The sequence below is a fragment of the Neofelis nebulosa genome, chromosome 5 (genome assembly GCF_028018385.1).
Source record: "Neofelis nebulosa isolate mNeoNeb1 chromosome 5, mNeoNeb1.pri, whole genome shotgun sequence".
NCBI classification, from domain to species: domain Eukaryota; kingdom Metazoa; phylum Chordata; class Mammalia; order Carnivora; family Felidae; genus Neofelis; species Neofelis nebulosa.
The window spans coordinates 112742637-112767508 of record NC_080786.1 but is presented as its reverse complement, the minus strand read 5'-3'; the positions used below and the strand labels follow the sequence as shown (position 1 = coordinate 112767508).

The 24872-nt window shown below is 38.2% G+C and overlaps 2 protein-coding genes across 4 annotated transcripts in view; one reads left to right on the top strand and one right to left on the bottom strand.

Moving 5' to 3' along the window:
• Positions 1 to 6616, top strand: part of ST3GAL6 (ST3 beta-galactoside alpha-2,3-sialyltransferase 6) — a 73981-nt gene extending 67365 nt beyond the window's left edge. The window contains exon 10 of the transcript XR_009262218.1: positions 5707 to 6616. The gene's annotated coding sequence lies outside the window, so the exon portion shown is untranslated. The remainder of the gene's footprint in view (positions 1 to 5706) is intronic.
• The window catches only part of DCBLD2 (discoidin, CUB and LCCL domain containing 2), an 89317-nt gene that overhangs the window by 3457 nt on the left and 60988 nt on the right, over positions 1 to 24872 (bottom strand). For all 3 annotated transcript variants that reach the window (XM_058731632.1, XM_058731633.1, XM_058731634.1), the window contains 12 exons: positions 22852 to 22903; positions 20601 to 20673; positions 20152 to 20285; positions 18383 to 18423; positions 17349 to 17564; positions 16483 to 16607; positions 10933 to 11083; positions 10060 to 10146; positions 9787 to 9912; positions 6783 to 6876; positions 3419 to 3468; positions 71 to 208 (listed from right to left, as the gene is read on the bottom strand). In XM_058731632.1, coding sequence (XP_058587615.1) covers positions 71 to 208; positions 3419 to 3468; positions 6783 to 6876; positions 9787 to 9912; positions 10060 to 10146; positions 10933 to 11083; positions 16483 to 16607; positions 17349 to 17564; positions 18383 to 18423; positions 20152 to 20285; positions 20601 to 20673; positions 22852 to 22903 — 1287 coding nt within the window. The remainder of the gene's footprint in view (positions 1 to 70; positions 209 to 3418; positions 3469 to 6782; positions 6877 to 9786; positions 9913 to 10059; positions 10147 to 10932; positions 11084 to 16482; positions 16608 to 17348; positions 17565 to 18382; positions 18424 to 20151; positions 20286 to 20600; positions 20674 to 22851; positions 22904 to 24872) is intronic.

The window sequence follows — 24872 nt, the reverse complement described above, 5'->3', positions numbered from 1 at the left end:
CCCAAAGCACTTTCCAGCTAAGCAGAGCAGCGTCTTCCCTGACTCTGTGGCGAAGGCTGCAAGCAGTTACCTGCAGAGTCCGTCTGCAGCACTGTGGTGACTTCTCTTGGACTCAAATGATTAACTTCGCTGCTGCTGTAGCGAACTGGGGTTTCTTCATGTTCCACTGATTTGGCAGGGAGAAACTGCTTCATTCCTTTCCACCAACCTTCATTGTGATTGTAAGCAATAAAGACCATTAAATAAAAACCTGCCTCTGAACGGATGATACTGTTTACGGAAGAAATCCTGTTGCATTTAAGCCATTTTTGTAGCACATCTACACAAACTAGCCTCTATGTTCAATCTTTTTGTTGTGGTGGTCGTGGTAAAATACGTATTACATAAAATTTACCGTCTTAACCATTTTTAAGTGTGAGTCAGTTGGTTTTAAATACATTCACACTCTTGTGCAACTATCACCACCATCTATTTCTATCATAACTTTAAATCTTGTAAAAACTACAACCGTATCTCCATGAAACAGTAACTCCCCATTCCCATTCTCCATCCCCCCTGGTCCCTGGCAACCACCATTCTATTTTCTGTCTCTATGATTTTGACTCCTTTAAGTACTTCATCTAAGTGGAATCATACAGTATTTGTCTTTTTGTATCTGGCTTATTTCACGTAGCATAATGCCCTCAAGAGCCACCCATCTTCTAGCATATTGCAGAAAATCATTTTTAAGGAGAAATTATATTCCACTGCTTGTATACACATTTCACTTTTCCACTCATCAGCTGATGGGACACTTGGGTTGCTTCCATGTTTTAACTGTTGTGAATAACTGCTATAAAAACAGATGTACAATCAGGTCTTTGAGACCCTGCCTCTAATTCTTTAATTCCGGCATACCTGGAAGTGGAGCTGTGGGTCAGATTAATTACTTTTCATTTTATGAGGAATTGCCAGTGTTTTCCACAGTGCCCGAACCATTTTATAATTCCAGCCACAGTGCACCAGTTTCAGTTTTTTGACAGGAGACTTCCTAATGGGTGTGAGATGTAATCTCATAGTTTTCATTTGGTTTTCCCTAAAGATTAGCAATGTTGAGCATCTTTTCATGTGCTTATTGGCCATCTATATATATTCTTTGGAGAGATGTCTATTCAAGTCATTTGCCTATTTTTGAATTTTGCTGTTGGTGTTGAGTTTTAGAAGTTCTCTATTCTGGATATTAATCCTTTAGCAGATACATGGTTTGCAAATATTTTCTCCCATTCTGAGTGTTGCCTTTTTACTCTACGGATAGTATATTTTGATGCACAAAATTTTTAAATTTCCACGAAGTCCAATCTATTTCTTCTTTTGTTATTTGTGCATTGGTGACATGGCTAAGAAATCATACCAAGTCCATTGTCATCAAGTTTTTGTCCTGTGTTTTTTTCTATCAATTTTATTGTTTAAGATATTATGTCTTGGTGTTTCATTTAATTTTTACAAATGGTGTTAAGCAGGAGCCCCACTTCATTCTTTCATATGTGAACATTCAATGTTCCCACCACCATTTGTCATTACCCTAGTGGTCTTGGCATCCTTGCCAAAAATCACTTGTCCAGATTTGTGACAGTTTATCTCTGGGCTCTCCACTCCACTCCACTGTTGTGTATGTGTGTGTTTATGCCAATACCACACTGTTTTGAAATCAGAACGTGTGAATCTTCCAGTTTTATTCTTTTTCAAGACTGTCTTGGCTATTCAGAGTCCCTTGAAATTCCATTGGAATTTCTGAATGGATTTTTCTATTTGTACAAAAAATGTCATAGGGATTTTGACAGGGATTGCTAATGAATCTATAGATGGCTTTGGTTAGTATTGACATGTTAACAGTATTAAATTTTCAATCCATGAACACTGGGTATGTTTCCATTTATTTATGTCTTCTCAAATTTCTTTAGAAATGTTTTATCATTTGCATTACACAAGTCTTTCACTTCCTTGGTTAAATTAACTCCGAAGTATTTTATTCTTTTTGATGTTATTTTGTAAATGAAACTGTTTTTAGAATTTCCTTTTCAGATTATTGTTTATATATAGAAATGCAACTGATTTCAGTATATCCTTTAGTATATTTAGTATAGTATATCCTGCTACTCTACTCAGTTATTGGTGCTAATAGCTTTGTGTGCATGAGTGCATGTGTGTGTGTGTGTGTGTGTGTGTGTGTGTGTGTGTGTGTGTGTGATCTTTGGTAGGATTTTTCTTTTTTGAGAGATTTTTGGTTATTGACTCAATCTCTTCTATTTCTTTGTGAGTCTTGGTAGATTTTGTATTTCTGGAAATTTGTCCATTTCATCTAGGTTATGCAATTTTTTGGCATACAATTATTCATAGTATTCTTATAATCCTTTTTATTTCTGTAGAATTGGAAGTGATGTCTCTACCTGCATTTCAGATTTTAGTAGTTTGACTCCTTTTTTCTTATTCCATCTGACTAAAAGTTTGTCAATTGTGTTGATCTTTTTGAAGAACTAACATTTAGTTTCACTGATTTTCTCTTTTCCATTCTCTATTTTGTTTCTCTAATCTTTATTATTCCTTCCTTCTGGTAGCTTTTGGTTTAGTTTGTTCTTGTTCAAAGAAATTCCTTATTTTTTTTTTTTTTTGATAGAGTATCTAATGCAAAGCAGAACATGGTAGAAATTTCTATTCAAAGCATATACAGAAGCAAAATCATTGCTATTAAATTGCAGCCAGATATAATGTGCCTATTGTAGGGTGGTTTTTTGGTAAGTTTTTCTGAAAAAATACTTCCCAAGATCTGCCTTGGGGTGTTAGCAACACAGAATCTGCCCCTACCACTGCTCTTTTCTACCTTAGTCACAGCAGTGAACTCTTTTGGCTTCTAACAGTTGTTCCCATAGTGAGACTGGAAAGGGGGGAGAGCCTTAGGGGACCTCTGGTGTTACCTCCAGCAATCTGCCACACACAGAAGGAATTAAGAAAATGGCAGCTCATCATGGCAGAGATGGCAGACCTCACGATTCTGAAACCGCGAGACTCCGCCTGGGAAATACCCACAGCAGAGGGACAAACACACACCATGTTACCAAGACCAGTCTTTCACACAGTGTTCACACAGGCCCCAAAGAAAGCTGGTCTCCTCAAAAAAACAGACACATGGGGCAAATCAGGTTGTCCAGAAAAAAGGAAGAGAGTGCATGCTATAGGAAATTCTTACTTTTCATTCTGTTACTTATTGACTACAAGAGATTGCACAGAAGAGTAAAAATGATCAGAATGTTAGAGGAACACCATTTTTCTAACAAGTGCTGGGGAGTTTATGTGGGCCTGAAAAGAACTTTCCTCTTTTACTACTGCCACCTAGGGAGGTGGGAGTTCCTTCTGATGGAAGGAGATGCAAAGTCTGAGTTACCTGCCCGATCCCAGTAAGGTAAGTCATAGGTGCCTTCAGTTTTTTTCTTTCTGGAAAAATACAGAGACAACATGTTAGCAAATAGAGTGAAGTCACTAGTAAGACAGCTCTGAATCTGCAGGATAAACACTAAAGTTAATAATTAGGAGTATACATTTCCATTTACTAATCTACCTGGGGGAATCCTCTATTTCATTTGCCTTTCAAAGTCGCCACTGCTGGCTCATAAATTGGACTCTCAATAAATTTTAAACAACTATCTCCTGAGATAGTTATTTTGTTACCCAAGGTATTTCCCACTCAAGGGGTGAATGAAATGGAAAAGCTGAGTCCGCAGATGATAAGAGTCAAACTAAAGACTTCGGGATGATGTGGGTTGTTATGGGAAAATTACGTTAGGTGTATTTTGGTTTCCAATACAAACTTTATAAGTCAATTGATTCACAAAGTTCATAGAAAGAAACATCCCCACATTTGCTTCTGCATTGTTATTTTTTCCAACTATCTGTTTTCCTTCCGTGGTCTTTTGTTCCCAAGGAGTTTATAGTGTCCTATATAAGGATCCCAGTTTATGTCAGTGCTATCTGAAACAGTGATAAATGCCAGAGGGAGAACAGGATGCTCCATGCCTGGGGGGGGCAAAAGCCACACGTGCAATGAAGATTCTCCCTAGTCCACCCTTCAGAATTCAGACATATCTTCCCCAGGAGAAATCTCCCTCCTCCCTGTTAAGAATTACTATCTACAGGGGTGCCTGGGTGGCTCAGTTGGTTGAGCGTCCGACTTTGGCTCAGGTCACGATCTTGTGGTTCGTGAGTTCAAGCCCCGCATCGGGCTCTGTGCTGACAGCTCAGAGCCTGGAGCCTGCTTTGGATTCTTGTCTCCCTCTCCCTTCTGCCCCTTCCCTGCTCATGCTGTCTCGCTCTCTCAAAAATGAATAAATGTTTAAAAAAAAAAAAAAATTACTATCTACAAAGAGCTTTAAAAGGAAGCGTTCTGATTCAAGAATGTAAATCTAATTAAAATTAACACCCTGCAAGCTAAAGAAAATGCAGAAATTATTCTAGTGTATAATGAGGACAAGACAGTTATGTGGTTTGCTCAAGACACAAATGTGGCTTTCTCAAAGAGCCCAAGCTGTGTGCTTTTCTTACTTGAAAACATTCTTCTCCAGGATAAGACTTTATTTGTATTAGAGATGTTAAAATCTTCCTCACTTTAAAGTCTGGCTATTATTTAAAACATGTCATTTTTTAAAAATATAATGTAAAATTTGTGGAAGAGGTGGTAGGCATTAAAGCTGTTAATTAAAAACTGAAGTGCAAAGTAAACAATAAAGGGCTGGCTTAATAATTAGTTTTCTTCTTGAAAATCCTGTAATCAACCTAAGACTAAAAAGTAAAAGGAAACCAATAATCTTTTCTAAATGGAAGTCAGATACCTTATATAGCTAAGACAACAAATTAAGTCTGACTACTAGGCAAAGGCTGTGCTAGAAAAGATTTTATAATAATCTAAAGTGGCAAAGCCTCAGGTTATTTATTACATGTTAAGTGCTTAGAACAGGGGTGCTTACCATGAGTTAAGGGTTCAGTAGGTTGCAGCTGAGTTTATTATTATTCTCCTCCTGGCTATTTTCCACATCCCCTTCATGCATCTCTTTTACTCCTCATGAAGTCAGTCATTAGCAATTTCAACCACATTCTTAGAAATAACTTCAGTTCTGTAGCTCAGACCTTTGGTCCTGAACAAGCACCTGTCTCTTGAGAATCTGAACATCCATAGGGTCCTTATGTGCCCACTGATCTCAGGACTTGACTGCCGCCTCCCCGAAAACCTGACTCCCAATCCTTACCCTCTGTGCTTTAACCCTTGGGGACGGGAATTGACTGCCTGATAATATGTCCAGGGGCAGAGGTGGTTCAGAGTGTGGGCTCTGTGCTGTCGGGGCCCAAACTCCACTCTGCTGCATATACACCGGGTGACCTCGGACAAGTTATTCATGCTCTGTCTCACTTTCTTCTTCTGTAAAATGGGATTTATACCAGTACCTGCTTCATTGGTCGTTTTGAGGATTAAGGAGTTAAAACATGTAAAGCACTTAAAATAATGCCTAAAACCAGCTTTAATTTTCTATAAAAGCTAGCTGTTGCTGCTGTTCTCACTGTTACTGTTGCTTCTGTCCAGTTCCCTAAGAGCACTGTGAACTTTCTTCCCTGGACTTCCCTAAAGCCCTTGCTCTTCCTTTCCCTGATTCCCTCATAATAACTTGTTGGGTCTCTGCTCAGACAGCCTTCTTAACACCATGAGTCCAGGGCCACCTGCTTCTTCAACTTCCTCCCATGGCATACGCTGTGTGGTCAGTACTATCGCTGACCGTTTCTGCATCGTTATCTTCTCCATCCTGTAAACTCTGGGGCTCACCACTCGACTCCCAGCGGTCAATACTTAGCACACGGCAAGAGCTCAAATATTTGCTTAACGAACAAATGAAGTCATTCTCTTGCTCCACCAAACCTGTCCCTTCTGTCCTCTCCACTCATGACATCCCTACTGGTCCAAGCGCACAAGCCTGAAACCTTGGATCATCCCGAGTCCCTCCTCCTTCCGTAGCAGCCAGTCGCGCATCATCTGATAATCTCACCTATGTGCTTCACCCTCCTCGATGACATCCTCATCCACAGACTGAGACCTGAATTTGTCTCCCCGAAGCTCCTGTCCCCAATCCAGGCCCAGGCCGCACCTCCACAGTTCCTCCTCGGTGCTCTCCCGTGCCAAGCCTGCACGTGAGGACTGGCTATCCCGCCTGGACTCCACAACTCTGTGCCTTCGCTCAAGCACACAGTCTGGGCTGTTCCCTACCTTCCTCCATCTGGGCACATCCAGCGGTCTCTTTACGGCAAAACAAACTTGAGGCTCACTCTTCCCCACAGGGAAGACTTCAGGTAGCTCTCACAGTTCTCACACCTGTGTCTCTGGCCCTTCATAATAACCCCTCAAGGCATGTGCCAGTTCTTTATTCTGTGAGTTAGCCCTGCCTAACACCCAGGACACAGGAACGGTGTCTCTTTCTTTCAGGAGATATTACTAAGCACCTACTGTGTGTCAGGCTGTTCTTACTCATGTGTATATTCCAGCATGTAAAGCAGATTTTGCTATAATAAAGATGCGCAGTAAATGACTGTGCAATTGAACATACTCGTGTTTTATGAAAAGGAGAAACAAATGTATTTTTACTTTAATAACTACCTTACCTTTCCTTCTCAAAAAGGTGAATGGTAGTTTACCTTCTAGATTTAGTGTATACTTCACATTTGGAAACAACCCTCCGAGGCCCTGTCAGGGGAGCTAGCTATGTACTGACCTGCTCCTCCAATGCCAGGCACACACCACCGTGAGGATAAGGGTGCTGAGCACCATGACGAGCACCGGCACCAGGACCGCAGCCAAGGCGACATCTGCAAACACATCAAAGGCAGACTAGGGAAGGGAAAGCGGGAAGGTTCCCCAGGTCATCCCTTAAAGCTTTTGTGTCTCAAAAGCTACCGTTCACAATATTTATGAAATGAGGCCGGGCAAGTGTTGGTAATGGCAGAAGCCTTCACAGACACGTGGAAGTCTCTCACACTATTTTTGCTTCACCTTTGTACACGCTTAAAATTTTTCATTGTGACTTTTTAAATCACCAAGACAAACTGAAAGGCAAATAAAAAACTCAGAAAATATCTTTCTGAATATGTGGTAAAGGATTACTATCATTTATATATTACAGAACATCTAAGTCAAAAACAAACAATAGAAAAATCAGAGATGATTAAGCAATACAATGAAAAAACACAAGTGACCATTCAACATGTTAGCATTACTAGTAATCACAGAAACAGAAATTTAAGCAAGAATGAGATGCCATTTCTGTTTATCGAATTGCCAAATATTTATAACAATAATTGCTAGGAAAGGTTATTAGGAAACAGTTATTTTTATGGGACTTTAAATTGATACTTTCTGGATCATTTTGGGGCAATACGTATAAAAATCAATTACTTAGCAATTCCATGTCTAGAATTTATTCTTAGAAAAAAAATTAAGACAACATTCAAAGATGCATTTTTAAGATGGTCTGTTTCTGTATCTGCAAAAGAATGAAAAGCTGGAAATAATCCAAATGCTCAACAATGAAAGGGAATAAATACATCATGGTGTCCTCATAGTAAAATATTATCCAGCAATTGGAAATGATATTGCAACATGATGGGAAAAATATTTATAGACAGGGGAAAGCAACAACGTAGTGTTACGTATAAAAAAAGCCAATGTGCATCAACAGGGCAGAAAGTGACAATGCTTGAGCCTGCAGGGACCAGGAGATCATTTAATCCCCTTATCTCCCTCCACAGATAAGGAAGTCTGGGCCCAGATACAGAAAATGGTCCACCTCAGGTCATTTGAGCCATCAGTTTCTTCCCTAATCTGGCAACCCTGTCCTGGCAACTGCTGATGCCTGCTGGGGGCTAAGCACCAGACACTGTGTTGGGTCTGACCCACAGCATCTATTGTACCCTTGTAAATGTAGCCAAAAGAGAAAAAGAGGCTGCTGATACAGGAGAAGGAGAGGATAACGCATAACCTGAGGCCTCTGAGGGCAGAGATGGATCAGCCCTGGGCAGGACTAGGAACTCCGTTCTTCAACGCAGCGGAAAGAGGGTACAGGTGAGTTTGCAGGCTCCACAGATCGGGAGCGTCCTTCTAATTGCTTCTACTTTCTTCATAAAGTTGAAGAGGTAACTAAGAGTAACTAAAGAATCTCTGGGTCAAAGGTTTGAAAAATATGGAAAAGCGACTGTTGAGAACAGAAAGAGCTAACCAGAGAAACAAAATGACCATGGGCTGGTGCTGAGGGCTCCCCAGAGGGAGGATTCAGGAAGACACAGGGGCACAAATCTGATCATGATATGATTTTCTCCAGCATCACTCTCAGCCTGGATGTAAAAATGGAAAAGAAATGCATAAAACAGGCATCATCACTCAGGCTAGAAAGCACTAAAAATTCAGAAAAATAAATGTGCTTTATCCCTAAAAATGTATAACTGGAGACAGAACCATCAGGTTCAGGTGGATACAGGTCGATTTAATCAGAGGTTTAAAAAATCTGCTTAGGTTCACAAAATAGTAAAACATCTACACAGTACCATCCCACAGAAAAGGAGACAAGGAATCTTTAACTGGAAAGACCTCTACATTCTTTTATTCTTTTGAAGAATCCTAGCTCTGGAAGAAAATGCTTTAAGGATACTTTCAGTCTTGAGATTTTAAGATTCTATAATCAGATTTTAAGACGAGCAATACTTTAAATGGCTGTTCTTCCATCCAGGCATGTGGCCTGGAATTCTGCCCAAACAGATTTCTTCTGCAGACTGGTAAGAAGCTTTGTGGGACACTGAGATCTCGTCTCTAAGAAGTCTTGCTTCTCTTCAGCTTTTCCAGCAGCATGAGAAAGAAAATGGTCTGTTTAGAAAATACCTTAGAAGAATTGAAAGAAAGTGACATGTGGAAAGCTGGGAGAAAGTTATCTGCATCGGGCAAATTTTCAGAGAATGAATAAAGTTCTGTGTGGCACAAGTTAGTTGGAATGAATTACTTCCTCCTCGTCTCTGCATGGTCCTGAAAATGCTTTATCTGCCAACAGCGAAATTAATTCCTCTGACACTGATGGTTTTTTCTGAGTCCAACTGAAATTTTGTTTTTCAACAACTAGTAAAATCAAAGTACTATGTTTCATACATGTTAATACCTTATTTATCATTCATAAAACCTGAAAGTAAATCCTACTACATTTATATTTATAACCAGAAAAAACTGATGGTAAACATTTTAAAAACAGAGACCAAAGTTTTTTAATGAACATGTTAACTCACAGTACTTTTTAAAAAGTGTTAGTTTTCACCAAAACTTATTTTTCACCCCCCCTTCCCTTTTTGCCACCAAATTTTCTCTCCAACAAATTAATATATAACGAGAGGAAGAAAAAACGTTTGTTTCCTGAAATGGTTTTAGTTATTTTTATAAATAGAGACTACTTGTGTTTGGCTGTGGTGGGGAAAAAAATCACAAGAGAAGACCCAGAATATAGCAGCCATCTCTAAATATTTAAAGAACAATTCTACATGGCACTGGAGAAGAGAAATCAGAGCGATGCAATCAGTCTCTTCTCTAAGGTAAGGAGTAAACATTTTTGGCTCTTCTTAAAAAACACACTTAAGAGGAAAAGAAGCTGAGGGTTTAAAAACCGAACGTGTTTCTGAAAATTGAAATTACAAGCAAAATAAAACACGACCCACGTAACGGGTGCTAATGTGGGGGCCTGGTACCTTTGGTTACATTCGGAGTCACGGTGGTGTTTCGGATATCAGGAGTGGCAGTTGTTTGCTCCGTCTGTGCAGGAAACTCATTGCTACTACGAGGCTGTAGTGGTTGAGTAAATTTGGGGGCTCGACCTTGAAAAAAGTTTCAAATACTCTTTATTCTTTTGTCTACAACAGCTTGATTAAAACAAAGTTCTTTTACAATGCTTTTAATATGTTTTTGGAAAATTATACCACAATCCAGGGACCACCGCATTCTCACACATGAAGCAGGCATACCTTTGGCTATTTTTGGAGGGGTTGTGGTGTTTCTGAGGTCATTGCTGTTTCGAGGAGGTGGAGTTTGAGTAAGTTTTGGAGGACGACCTTGAAAAACGGTTTAGAAAAGTTGAGACATTTTGCTTATGAGAGTCATAGTTAAAAACAGTCATTTAAATGTCTTCAACGTTCCCTAGAGTAGTTATTTCTGCTCAGCGATTTTAAATCTTGGAGAGCAATATGTCAGAAGGATAAATATACTATGCATTAAATGTACAAACTTACTAGGATTTCTCACTTTTTAAGATAATTATATTCTCTTAAAATAATTTCCTTAGCGAGGAGAAAACGGAGGAGGTGAATAATGTTTAAAGCTACAGAATTATCATCACAGTCTGACACACTACTCATTCAAGTCACTTAAGAAACATTTGAGGGCCCACTGCGTGGGGGCATTCTGGTAGGTTTTGGAGATACAACAGGAAACAAAGTATTAAAATATTATGTAATAGCGAGGGAAGTTATTTCCGCTTCTAATTTATTCAGAGGAAAAGGCACTTGGACTAAGCTTACTGTTATAATCATCAGTGTTTGTGATACAGTATATTATGCTACATGAGTCCTGATTAAAAATTAAGATTGAGACTATGCCTGAAAAAAATCACATTATATTATCTCATCGATGATATTCTTTCTTCTTCCACCTGTAACCTTTGAAACCATTCTGATACTAAGTTTTTAATAGAATAATTATTTCTTTGTAAAATTTAAGAAGATATTAAAATTAAAAGCTAAACACTCACATTGTCGTTTCTTATTTTCTCTGAGAACAGCAAAGCCATTTTAAATGAATCCAGTAAAAATAACATATCTTAAAACATACTATCACTTTACCTTTAGGAATAAACTGACATCCAAGAAGTTCAATTTTCATGGCAATTTTCTGCTGCCATTGGGTAGGATTCACTCTAATAAAACGTGCAATAATTGGTGGCAAAAAGTTATTACGCACATCCTGGTGATAATCTTTGTTTCCTTGAAATATCTTTAAAAAACAACAAAAAAATGGTACTTTACATCAGCAGAGGTCAGGGCTAAATTGTTCCACTGAAACATGTTTTTGTTTTTTTTTTTTTTGCTCTGGGCCTTAAATGAGATCTGTAAGGTATGACAGTAAGAATTAATTTCTCACAAGATAAATGAATCGTAATTTGGACAAACTATTAAGAAACTGCACATTCTTCATCAAAAACTTATAAAAACATTGAATACGAAAATGATTTTAAGATGATTCAAACATAACAAAAATGTTAACTTGGCAATTTGGGAAGAGGGCTTTAATTTCAATGAGTCAGTTTAATTCCATTAATAAATCAGTATTTCTAGTGTAATTACCAACTATTTAAATATATTAATTTTCTTTTCGAAGTAAAGCGTAAGTGAACATACAATATCTTAGAGGAAATGCTTTACTGTGTACTTTTCATAATTTTTCTTTCAGAAGAGAGAAAGTGAACGCACACTAAGGAATACATAAGTTATATACCTCCACCTACTGGATAAACTACATAAAGACACTTCCCACATTAACCATTTTCATCTTGTGTTGCTATCTGAACCAGAAAAGTGATTCTGAAACACTGCTCCCTGACGAATATAATGATCTTAGGTAAACAGCAACAAATGTATTATAGGTATCATATGAACAGTCTTTAGATAAAAATACTATTTCAACGGACTATCCCATTCCCTCAACCATTTCAAGGAAATAATGCTAGTATGGAACACTGCAAGAGCTCTTATTTACAAAGCATTTTCATTTAATTAACTCAAATGTTCTTCATGACAGCCCGATGTAACAGGCAGAACTCAGAAAGCTGAAGCTCACAGAATGTAAATGGACTGCATAACCAGTCAATGATACGAGCAGTGACTTGAGTCTCTGTCTTCTGACTTAATTACAGGGCTCCACTAAGCAAAAAGTCCTTGCTCCTTCAGGCTAAATCACCTGGCTAGCTTCTAAAGACTTATTACTAAATCGGTATCTGCCTAAAATCAAAGTACTTTCTATCTTATCAGTTCATGTTGCAGCAGATAAATAAATGTTTAGCTTTTCCATCAAGTCATGTCTGGATATTATGGCTGTTTTATTTTGGCTGGTTCACATAGCATTAGACTAAACTTCTAAGACGTGTTAATAGCTTTCATTTTCTACAAGGGCTGAAGTTGTAACAGTCTCCACCACAGATAGTTTCTTTACATGCAACTGAAGATTTAAGGGGAAACTCGCGACAGATCCTAGAAGTCTCTCTCTCTCTGAAGTTCTCTTCTTTATTTCCTCAGAAATAAAAGCAATTATTTGTTGTCTACTGTATTAGTGGAACAGGAACAATAGTTTAGACATAAAAACTAACCCTGAGATCTTACTCCACACTGGAGTTTCATTTTTATAGAAAACCTTAAAGGATAAAGATTTATATAAACTAAGTAAAAAAGACTTGCTCTGTCTGATCTTTGACCATTTATTATAAGACCCTGTGTGTAAAGAGGTCTGTAAGGTGTCATGAGGATAAAAATGGAAATGGAAGTCAAAGTTCCCACTCTCTCCAAAGTTCCCACTCTCAAGGAACTTAAATTTTACTGGATATTACCACACACAAATATGGCAGCTATTCAAAAGCAACATGTTATCAAGTTGTATATACATTCCATCTTTTTTTTTTTTTTTTGCTGGTTAGACATTTATTTTGAAAATTCATTTGGTGATTAGATGATAAACAGAAAATGAGCCAGTATCTTCTACTTTTTATCATTTCTTTAAGCTCTGAAAAACCACAATAAGACACAATGTCATACATATGGACAGAGTAATACAAACCAATGCTGAAAGAAGAGCTGGGGATGTTATTATTCTCTGAGTAGGTGTGATTCACCAGGACTTGGTCAAGGGCTTCAAGTTAGTACTATGAGCACCGCCTATGTGCAAGGCACTTCAGAGCCGTGAATCTGAGCTTCTAACACCAGATTTCCGGAAGAGCCACCCACACAGCAACCAATCAGGATTTCTATGCCAGTGGCCTGTGTGTCTCCTGGTTTATTTCCGGGGCCAGGAGCACTCCTTGCCTGAGGCTTGCTTCTTCCCCTCTGAGAAGTCATTTGCTCTGATGCAGATGCCACGCCAAGGGACAGTGACTCGTTCAACCCTCACCACTGGGTTGGCAGCATATCAGAGCTGAAGCTTTCAGCAGGGGGCTCTGGGCTTTGAAAGGAAGGACCACATTCTATTGTTCTTTAGGTACATTCCCATCTTCTGAAAAGAAAACCAAAAGCTGTCTCAGTCTGTATGTGCTCATGATGCATGTGTGCATGCTTATTTAGAAAGGGTGTGAAAACAGAATATACCAATTACTCTGGAGTTGGAGGTAGATGAGGGAGCAGATGGGCTAATGTAAGTGAGCCAAGAGACTGGTATTTTATATAATTCAATGTAAAGACTTCTACTTCTATCCAGGACACTAATAGAGACTAAATTTATTCTTTGACCTAAACATCTGAAAAAATCAGATACAATATATAAAACAATGGTTTTTAAACGTGGGACAAAAGGTAGTATAGGGCAATATTCCCTGAGAGAAGAGAAACACACGAGGTGAACCCTTCAATTGCCCCAATACTGTCTGGAGACAGCCTTCATATCTCAGTGAATTGAGAACACAAAGCTCAGAGATGGAGAGGCCAAGGCAGCTAGAATTTGCAAGACAGGGTATAGGAGAGAAAAGAACTGCAGAGAAAGAGAGACTTCTAGGATCTGTAGGGAGTTCTCCTTAAATCTTCAGTTCCGTGTAAGGAAACTATCTGTGGATGGGAAAAGAACCACTGAAAAGGAGTCCTTTTCAGGGTTGGGAACAGCACATGTTACCAACAGATAGTGTGAAGAAAACTCATTTATACATGGGACTTTGGGTTGAGTACTTGAAACACTATTGTCTCTGTAGTAGAAAAAAAATCTGAACTAAAAGCGCTCAGGTCCTGCCTAACAAAGCTAAAATGTAAACCTTAAAAAGACCAAATAATTCCCAAGTAACCTAACTGCATACCAGAATAAAGCTAAAAATATTTGAGTAATAAAAAACACTAGCACCAAACAATGTAAAAGTTCACAATGTCTGGCAACCAATAAAAAATTACCAGGCATGTAAATATTTTACATAATACCCATCAACACAAAAAGACCCACATGGGAGCACCTAGGTGGCACAGTTAAGGGTCCAACTTTTGATTTTGATCTCACAGTTTGTGAGATCAAGTCCACATCAGACTCTGCGCTGACAGCATGAAGCCTGCTTGGAGTTCTCCCTCCCTCTCCCTTGCATCCTCCCTGCTTGCTCCCGCTCTCCCCTCTCTCTCAAAATAAATAAACTTAAAAAAGAAAAAAGACCCACATGTGACACATTAGTAGACAGAATTAGCAGATAAGGGCATTAAAAGAGTTATTATATACTCCGTATGTTTTAGAGGTGGAAAAAAGCATGAGAATGTTCAGGAGAGACTTGAAAGAAAATTTTAAAAGCCCAAAACTGAGAATTTTGAGGTAAAAATATAACACAGAAGATAAAAATACACTGGACAGGATTAATAGATTAGATGTTACAGAACAGATTAGTGAACTTGAAGATAAAACAATAGAATTTTCCAAAGTAGAACAAGGAGATTAAAAAAAAAAAAAATGTGTAGAGCACCAGTGAATTGTGAGACATCTGCAAGAGTCATAATATTCATGTAGTTAGAATTAGAGAAGCAACATATTTGAGAAAAAATGGCCCACAATTTTCCAAATTTGATGCAAATTATAACCAACAGATCCAAGAAGCTCAAAAAAGCCCAAGCAGAAGAAACACGAAGACAACTACACAAAGGTACATCATAATCAAACTGCTTAAAACAGATGATAAAAAGAAAATCTTAAAAGCAGCTAAGGAATAAAAAGGCACATTACCTATTGAGGAACAAAGGAATTCTCACTGGAAACAATGCATACCAGAAAACAATGGAGGGAAAAACTACATCAACCTAGGTTTGTATACTTAATGAAATTATCTTTCAAAAATGAAGCAAAAAAGAAAGTCTTTTTCAGAAATATAATTCAATGGTGCTAGATGTTTTTATAATAGGAGCATGGATAATTCTTATAATTTCAAAAAATTAACTATATTCCACAAGTATAACCAATATTCTACAAATAAGTACAGATGTGCTCAGAGTAAAAAGTAGCCAAGTTTGGGGTTAAGCAGAAGAAGATAAGTATAAAGACAATACGAGCCTCACCAAAGATGAAGGTCATGTGATATCAAACAGAAAAGAGGGAAGATGACCTTGAATAACAACAGAAGAGTTTAGATCCATATGACAGATTATAGGAAGCCCCTGGAGTTTTCTGACTAGAGAGATAAGAAAAGTGGTAACTGAAGATATATTAGCAAATCATACATATGATAGAGAACTGACAGCATCATATAGTTGAAATTAAACTCAGGGAAGTTTCACTAAAAAAAATTGTGCTTACAATTTCAATTCTAGGTGATAAGAAATCTACCCTCCTTGAGCACAAGGAATCGTCCAGTTATAAGATCTTTGTGGTGGATCACGAGCCAGAGGTACTTCTGCCTACTCCCCATCCCTTATCATCTGCTCTGGACCATTTCTGCATTATCACAGTCTACTAACTAAAACAACAATTTCATAATTACCACAGAAGTTAAGAAAATTCTTCAGGTAGGAAAAAAAAAATAGAAGTTTCCTAAGACAAAATTTGGGGAGGTAATCTTGAAATTAACTTTCAAATCTATATCCTATACTATAATGTACTTTTGCCTTTAGCTTTTGTCTTTTGTCCCCCCTGGCCTACAGAAAAGCAATCTGGGAACAAAATTAGGCTCTCCATCATTCTTTGGATTAATAAGAAAATCTTAAGAAATTACAAGTTCATTTTTAGGATTTCTTTTTTTTTTTAAGTTACCACTACTTACTCAAAGTCATTCATGTAAGGCTCTATGCCCAAATTCACTCATTCATGCAGATTCTACGCCCAACGTGGGGTTTGAATTCATGATCCTGAGATCAAGAGTCACATGCTCTACCACTGAGCCAGCCAGGCAGTCCTCCTTTTTAGAACTTCTTCATAAAGTATCTAAACAATTGAGTTAAAAATGTAGCGAAAAACATCAGGAAAGTACTTACCCTTAAAATAATTAAAAAGAACCTGGAACCACTAAGAATTTCCTAACCACAGTTAGAAGAGTAAAGAAAGCTAAAAACCAACACAAGGTAAAATAACCAGAAGAAAGCAGAGGCCAAATGATAACCAACGTTAACATCACACAGGAGAGCTTCCTTGATTTTTGGTAAAGGCCCATTTTTAAAATAAAACCTTGATAATCATTTTACCTTATCCTGCTCCACACCAGGCTCTCTATACACCGTCCATCCCTGTCCATCATCGCTGTATAGAATTCTGTAGGCTGACACATAGTAATTGTGTTCCACCATGGTGGAGCCAGTGGTTACGATGCCTAAAGAACGCAGAGTGGCTTTCATTAGTGTGCATGGTCTGATCCTTGAAGTTTGTTCAGCATTGAAGCACAAATACCTAAAGTGTACTGTCCAGACATTTTTGCCAGTAGCACATTACCGTCTCTAAGGGCCAGGTTTCATTATAATAGTAAATAAATCTTTGGCTCTGTTCCCTTGTAGAGACACATGAATTATGGGTGTACATAAGGAAAGGACTATTCTGTTTTGACAGCTTGTGTTCACATCACTGTAAAATATATCTTACCTACCAAGTGACAATGACCCCCTGGGAAGGAACAGATTAAAACAATTCTTTTTTTCAGAACCAAATCGACATAAATCTTTAACAAAAATTACTTAACCCAATTCTAATCAATTATTCTAACCATCTGATGAACTGCTCCAAATACATTTGTATTCAGCACATGAAGAGTATTATTTATAACACTTAAAATGAACTCCTTGAACATAAATTTCTTTTAATGACGATAAGAGATGTCAAGATCACTTAAATGAAACAGTACCTTAAAAGAATCCTACTACAATGAAAAAGCAAAGTTAATAAAAATCAAATACCAACCCCTCTCCTCTGCCATGTTTCATAAAACCACCTACAGTAATATTTAACACCATACAATTACATTTGCAGTGACCTAATTTTCTATGAAAATCTTCGATGTTATCAGGTTTCTGAATAAAATCAGAACCAGGAATCATTCTAGAAAAGTATGTCTCCCAACCTGTTATCTTCTTTTCTTTATTCAGATCTATTTGTAACCACTGATACTCATCGGCGGCAAAAGCAGCCCAAGGAGGTCCGGGTTGCTTCAGCCTGGCTTTCTCAGGTTTCCAGCTGTTCTCCCGCCCTGTGTGGTCAGTCCACTCCAGCACAGACGATGCTGTTATCTGTGGATCGGCAATCACCCCGGATTCCATCCCCAGTGTGCCGTAACAGCCTGAAACGACAGAGACAGTAATGTGGTTTCCAGATATAAATTCAAAATCTGTATAAATGTGCTCATTGGAAACTTTCTATTGTACATGTAATTAATATATACTATGCTAATAACACACTGTAATACAGAAATTTCAAAAGTAGGCAATGTTCCTGGTTCTATGTCTTTGTGTCTTGTCAGGAAATGGACATATTTATTCATAAGCAATAGCCATTAGTTTAGCAGCAATGCATTATCCTCTTCCTGGGACACTGTCTTCGGACCAGTGGATGACTCACTCCCTACTGCCTTCAGGTGTTTGCTCAGGTGTCACTTTCTCCACGAGGCCTTCCCTGACTCCACTTAAAACTCCAGACCAGTCCCTTCTGCACTGCCTATCCTCTTTTCTTGACTTACTTTTCTACATTTTCTATAATATTATAGAGTTATTTATAATTTATTATTTATTTATAATTTATTTATCCACTGTTTCCTGTCAATCTCTCAATACCAGTATTTAACTGGTAATCCACCAGGAAAGGAGGATTTTGTTTATTCTGCTCACTTTTGTTTCACTAGCACCAGAACAGTGCCTGAAAAATCAAAGATGCTCATAAATATATTCTGTTGAATTAATTATTTCCTCAAACATAGTAAAACAATCACCTTTCCTAAGGAACTTCCCAATAATATAAAACCTTCAGTTATTCCATCCATTGTATTAGTGTGACATATGAAAAAGTGCAAAAAAACAGCAATTGGCATACTGCATGACAGTGTTTAAAAAATATTAACAATTACACAATTATAGTAAGTTACAAAGTCCATGAAAGGCTTACCACTTGTCTTAAATGTAAAAAGACTTGTAGATAAGTGTCCCCTGAAAGAGAGAAAGGTTTTTCTTGGTGACACTCATATATTGACTTCCCCATATTTGTCTTAGTAAAACTTTTTCTTTTGTTTTTATTTTACTATACAAAGAACTAAGGATATTCTATGGCCATTAAACAACTGATACTGTTCTTAGCCAAAAAAAAAAAAAAAAAAAAAAAAAAAAAAAAATCTGCTTTCAAAACAGCTTCTGAAATCAGAATAACAACTTCTGATCTCAGCATCAACAACTTTCTCTACAAGTATCTAGTGCCTGTATCACACATGAAATGTGCAAGTATGCCCATGTAACCTTTAATATGTACTTATTTTCTTTATCTTTCATGGAAATAAATGGATTCCTCAAACTTTTATGTGTCATTTGCTTTTGTTGCAAGTACATTGTAACTCTCAGAGAATGAGGCTCAAGTTTCCTGGGATAAACAGAAAAAAAGCTGACTACAAATAAGAGAGCTTGCACTTGTTACAGGAATAAGCACAGCTCAGAACAAGTTTAAGCTGCAACCCAGCACATCTGGATTTCAAAGTAACAGGCAAGTTAAGTGCAGTGGGAAGAATGGAGGGGGAGGGGAACACGTGACTAGTTTACCACTCTAAAGAACCTGGGGGGATAAAATCATCAGTGTATGCTCCTGACTTCAGCACAACATTCAAACCATTATTCCAAATGGATGTGACCCACCCTTATTTTTTTCTTAAGGTATGAAAGGAAGAGAACTGATGAAAAAAATTCTTTCTAAAGGTAGAAGAGGGGAAAGGAATGAAAGAGTCTGCGTAAAATCATCTAGAAGAAACCAAGAGATGGAAAGGTAGCTAAGTCTATACTAAGGATGGGCAAATGATAGCTCATACAGGGCCTATTTTGTATGGCCAGGGAGCCAAAAATGGTTTCTGCATGGTTAAAAAGCTTTAAATGAACCGAAAAAGAGTAAGTGACCAGGGACATGTGGCACATAAGGCCCAATATATGTGCGAGCTGGTCCTTTGCAGAAGAAGTCTGCTGGCTCCTGTATTATACCGTCATGGACACGAATTATGCTCTCATCTTCTGAATGAAAACTGCCCTAGGACTTCTGAAGAGAAACTGGCCTGCTTTCAATTAGGCTTAGTATTACCTACAGGACTAAGACCATCTAAGAGGCAAGATTTATAAAAACAGATCCCAAGTATTACATTTCTATTTAATGTTTCAACTTTTCTTGCTTGTGATGCCTATTCGGTTTCATAAAACTGATCACTGTAGTGACCATAAAAATACATTCTTCAAATATTCTCTTTGGATTCGAGGAGGATTTGTAACACTACTACTTCTGATTTATGTCAAAATTTAATTTATACTGAAAAGTATTTCAGTTATCTCAATCCATCCTAGGTCACACAGGCTGTAAGAAACAGAGCACTTATGCCTCCTGATCTTTAAAATGAAATAAAAATTTGGCCACAGACTTTTAGACCCTTACTCTTGAAACTATTTAAGCACTCAGGAAAGAACAAATCATCCTCCTAAATGACTACCTTTCTGATTGAGAACATGCCAAGGTAGTGAGACCTGGCCTATATTCTTCAGGATATTCAGACAATCAGCACACAAAGATGGGAGTGCTCACTCCACCGTTGTGATTCCATGAACACCATTAACAGTGATGTTGCTCAGGTCTAACTAGTCACTATCCCACCCCTGCCCAACTCGCTTATCGTCAATAACACATATACTTACACCACAGATGTGACGTTGTTAGCCAAAGAACTCTCATAATACGGGATACCTTTACTAATTACAACACTGATTTGGCCACCCAAAATGTTTGACACTACTCCTGCGTGCACACCAGCCATGCACAATGGTGAGGACTTGAAGAAAGGAGAAATAAAACATTAGTATTTAATTTTCTTTGGGTAATTTATAAACAAGACACGTATGCTTCCTCAAGAAAGGAGTTGACCCGGGCAGTATTCTCAGTAAATATAGGATTATTGATGTGATAACAAAGAACAGACTTGTAGCACAAGAATGAAACATTACATAATACAAAAAAAAGTAATAATAATAATTCCTTGAAAATAAGATTAAAGATATACAATCGGTACACATCAACCTACTCCGGAGCTTAAAAAAAATAAAGTTAAATCACAACGTTAACATAAGTCTATGTTACTGCGACTTACATCTCTGTATCCATGAGGGATTGTTCCAGAGATCTCAGCAAAAGGAAGCAAACAACCAGCTGGGCAGTACTTACTGTGAAATGAAAACAAGTTCAAGGGTATATACAGTGTACTTTCTGGGGGAAAAGAACAAAAACCACATATTCATTTTTCAGCTCATTTAAAAAGTATAATCTCACTGCCCTAAGAGAAGCACCACTTCTAAAAAGCCCTTTTTTTTTTAGTTCATAATGAATGGTAGACATTTTTACTATATGATCTATTCATATTTAATATGAATTTAATAGCTACAAGCTATTCTATTTTGTGAATGAACCACAATTTATTTTACCAACCTTCTACGGATCAAATTTAAGTTGACTTAAAATGTTTGGCATTTATTCATTTATTTACTCATTCACCCACCCATCTACCCACTCAACACATTTATCCGAATGTCTATTTTGTAGTCTGTTAAGTGCTGGGCTGTGCTAGGTACTGGGTTTACAAACATCAGCCAAATAAATATGCCCCCGTTTTCACTATGTCTATGCTCCAGAAGTCGGGGGAAGGACGTTAAACTGATACCTAAATGAGTAATTAATTAGATTATGATTTTGCTACGAAGAAAAGGTGCTCCCTGAAATAAGTAGGAGAAAGCAAAGTTAATAGAAGTAAAAAGTAATACAAACATGCAGTAAATTTACTATGTGCCGAGCAGCCTTCTGAGTACCTCAGGTAACCCACACAAGAACCCTAATGGTAGATATCATTATTTTCCTCATTTTATAGATGAAGAAACTGAGAAACAGTGTGCCCAGGTCCCGCAACTGGGGACTGCCAGATGGGCTCCCAAATCTAAGTTTTTACACCAGGCTCTGCACTGCCTCAGTCAGGAAACAGGGCTCTGAGGAAGTGAAGCCTCATCAAAGGGAGGGCAATGCACCCTCATGGACAGGAACAGCAGGCCCATGAAGCAAGGGGGCCTGTGTGTGTGTCATCAACGGAGGATGACCAGTGCAGGAAGAGTACAGTGAGCACTGTAAAACTAAAAGGGTAACATTAGTTTGAGAGAAGCTGGAGAGGTAGGCAGGGGCCAGATCATGCAGAAGCCTTGGGAGCTATGGTGAAGAGTCTGGAATATATTTCTAAGCAAAAATAGGAAGTCAATTAAGGATTTTGACAGCTTATACACACAATCTGATTCATATTTCCAAAAAGGATTATTCTGGCTCCTGAGAAGAAAGAGACTGTAAGGAACTACGAGTGGAAGCTGAGACATCGTTAGGCTGGTAGTGCCATAGGCCAGGCAAGAGAGAACGGCAGTTTGCATTTGGGTGGTGATGACAGAGCTGAGAGGAGAGGCTACAAGACCCTCAGGCAGGGCTGGGTGCCACACACTGATGACAGAGCCACCTCTGCTGATCGGGATCCTCCCTGAGTGCTGAATAGAGTACCCATCCCTCACAGAACTATTCTGGAAGACAAAATAAAGGTTGTTCTTTGGGGAGTGGCAGAAAGCTGGGGGGAGGTTAGTGACATAGCTCTTACAAGATGGGAATAAATTTGCCAGGCAGAGAGTAAAGCGATTCTAGGCAAAAGTTCAGATAGCTCAGAGCAGTGTAAAGAATCCAGAGCCGTTTCAATATAAGTATGTAAGATGACATTGGAAAATTGGCCCAAGAGCTACTTGTGAAGGATCCCGAAACCAGGCTAAGGAATTTGGATGACATCTGCCCTAAGAAGGAACTCATGAAGATTTTAAAGTAGGGGAATGATCAGACATGTATTTTAGGATGTAATTTGGCAGCAATGTGAGTGGTGGAATAGAAGCCAGCAAAGGTTAGTCCCAGCCGAGACAAGAGACAAAGAAAGCAGCGAAACAGTAGAAATGCTGCCTGGGCAAGAACACTGAAGAATTCAGTCCCAGCCGAAATCATTCTCTTCTCCTTTTTGAGAAAAGATAACTAACGCCTCTAGTTTCATTAGCAGTTTTGCCAGGCTTTGAAAAGCAACTAGTTCTACTTTTAAAGTATATTAAATTATACTTTCATTGTAGAGAAGATCCAAATGCTACAATTAAAGCAAAATTTAAACATGGCCACTCAAGGGCTTTAAATAAGCTCTAATTTGCTGACATCTTAGAGCAATGATTATGTGTCATGTGTGTGACACATACATTAATGTACATTATCTTTAGTGTATAAAGAATAATGATGAAGTAGATGAAGAATAACAGTGAAGGGAAAAGAGGTTACAAATATAGTCATACCTGAACTCAGGTTCCAAAAAACTGGACGCAGTGTCTAAACAAGTAATCAGATCTAGAAAAACAAAAACAAAAAAGATTCAATAATACATACTTTTACTGAACACCAACTGTTTCCAAATCCCAAATCATATTGTTCTAAATTTTAAATCTCAACAGCTGTCAAGGTAGTACTAATAACTTTTTACAAATTTTTGTTGATCAGGATTTCCTTGATTTTAAAGTATCTTGACTTCTAGGGCTCAGTCTCTCCAATACTGTTTGCTACCACATCACTTCATTGAGTCCTGTATCGAAGTTACACAGATGAGTGTAATTTACAGACATAAAATGACTTCTACAAAATATAGCTCCTGAAAAAATAAAAACTTTTTCATTATTGTATAGCTTAAAAAACGATCCTTTGCTAGTTACACACAAGGAAAACAGTGACAAAAGAGAGGTGAATTGGGGCGCCTGGGTGGCTCAGTCGGTTAAGCCTCCGACTTCAGCTCAGGTCACGATCTCATGGTCCGTGAGTTCGAGCCCCGCGTTGGGCTCTGTGCTGACAGCTCAGAGCCTGGAGCCTGTTTCAGATTCTGTGTCTCCCTCTCTCTCTGCCCCTCTCCCGTTCATGCTCTGTCTCTCTCTGTCTCAAAAATAAATAAACGTTAAAAAAAAAAAAAGTTAAAAAAAAAAAAAAAAAAAGAGAGGTGAATTAATTTTGTTGCTCTAAGTAACTAAAATCTAGTCCATGGCCAGGACCAGCAGCACCAGCATCTTCTGGGAACTTAACAGCAATTCAAATTCTTGAATACCTTCCAGACTTACAGAATCTCTGGACGTGGATCCTCAAAAATCTGCTTTAACAAATCCTCCAGGGAATTCTTAAGCACGCTAAAGCTGAAGAAGCCCTAACCTAAATAAGACGGAACTTCAAAAATTTAACATTTCTATCTAGAAACCAAATCCGAGCAAGAGGTAACTTGTTTCGTTAAGACTTAGCTCACAGACTGGGTAAAACGTGGCTTTAGGTTCAAAGATGTCAATGGCTTCCTTCTGCTCTTAGCACAGAGGGCAGAGATGTCAACATGGCCCACAGGTCTTGAGGTGCCTGGTCCCGCCTAAGTCTTGTTTTGTACCTGTGCACAGGTTTCTTGCCACATCCACCCTCTTTGGTTCCTTGGGCACATATTGCTCTCTTGACCGAGAATGATTTTCTACTGTCCTTTAGCCTTGCTGGCTTAACTGCTGCATCCTCACAGAAGCTGTTCCTCACTTTCACAAGTCAAACACCTTTAGCACATGGTAGGCACCTAAGGCTTTTTGTTTGTTTTAATGAATAGGTGACTATTACATGTTGTCAAAGTACCACGTGTTATGTAAGAACAATCCGTTGACGTAATCACGGAGCTATAAGCAACATCATTTTACGATGCCTAGTCTACGGACAGAAAAGGCTTTTAGTCCTCATCTTTGTATCTATTGACAGCAATCACAGCATATGGCCTAACAGGAAGCTTTCAATCAACATTAATGAATAAAGGGATGAATAAAAGTCTGTGACTGTTGGCATGTTTGGCTAAGTCCATTCATGGATAGCCTGTATAGAGGAAAACCTAGGCCTTAAGGCAATCACAAAAGTGATTTACATTCTTGGCCAAACAAGTGAGCTGAGGGTGGCAATACACTGATGAGAGAACACCCCACATGCATCCTAGCATGCTGACGGATACAAATGTTTGTTAAATTAATGGGCACCACAGCAAGCATAGCATCACTGATTATTCTAGCTTACAATTCTGAAGAAATTATCACCCAAACGAAATCTGAAAGACCTAGAGCTAGTAACTGTTATGCCAATAGAAAAGTGATTATTTTGAGAGTGATTACATGGATTCATATCTACACACCACAGACACTTGAATGATAATTAAATCTGTGTTTTAGGAGTTTAAGAGAATACATACCTGGATAGGGGTTCACTAAGACCTGGCTGAATGACTGGGAAAAGCAGACACACTGAATTGCCTATACCCTAATTA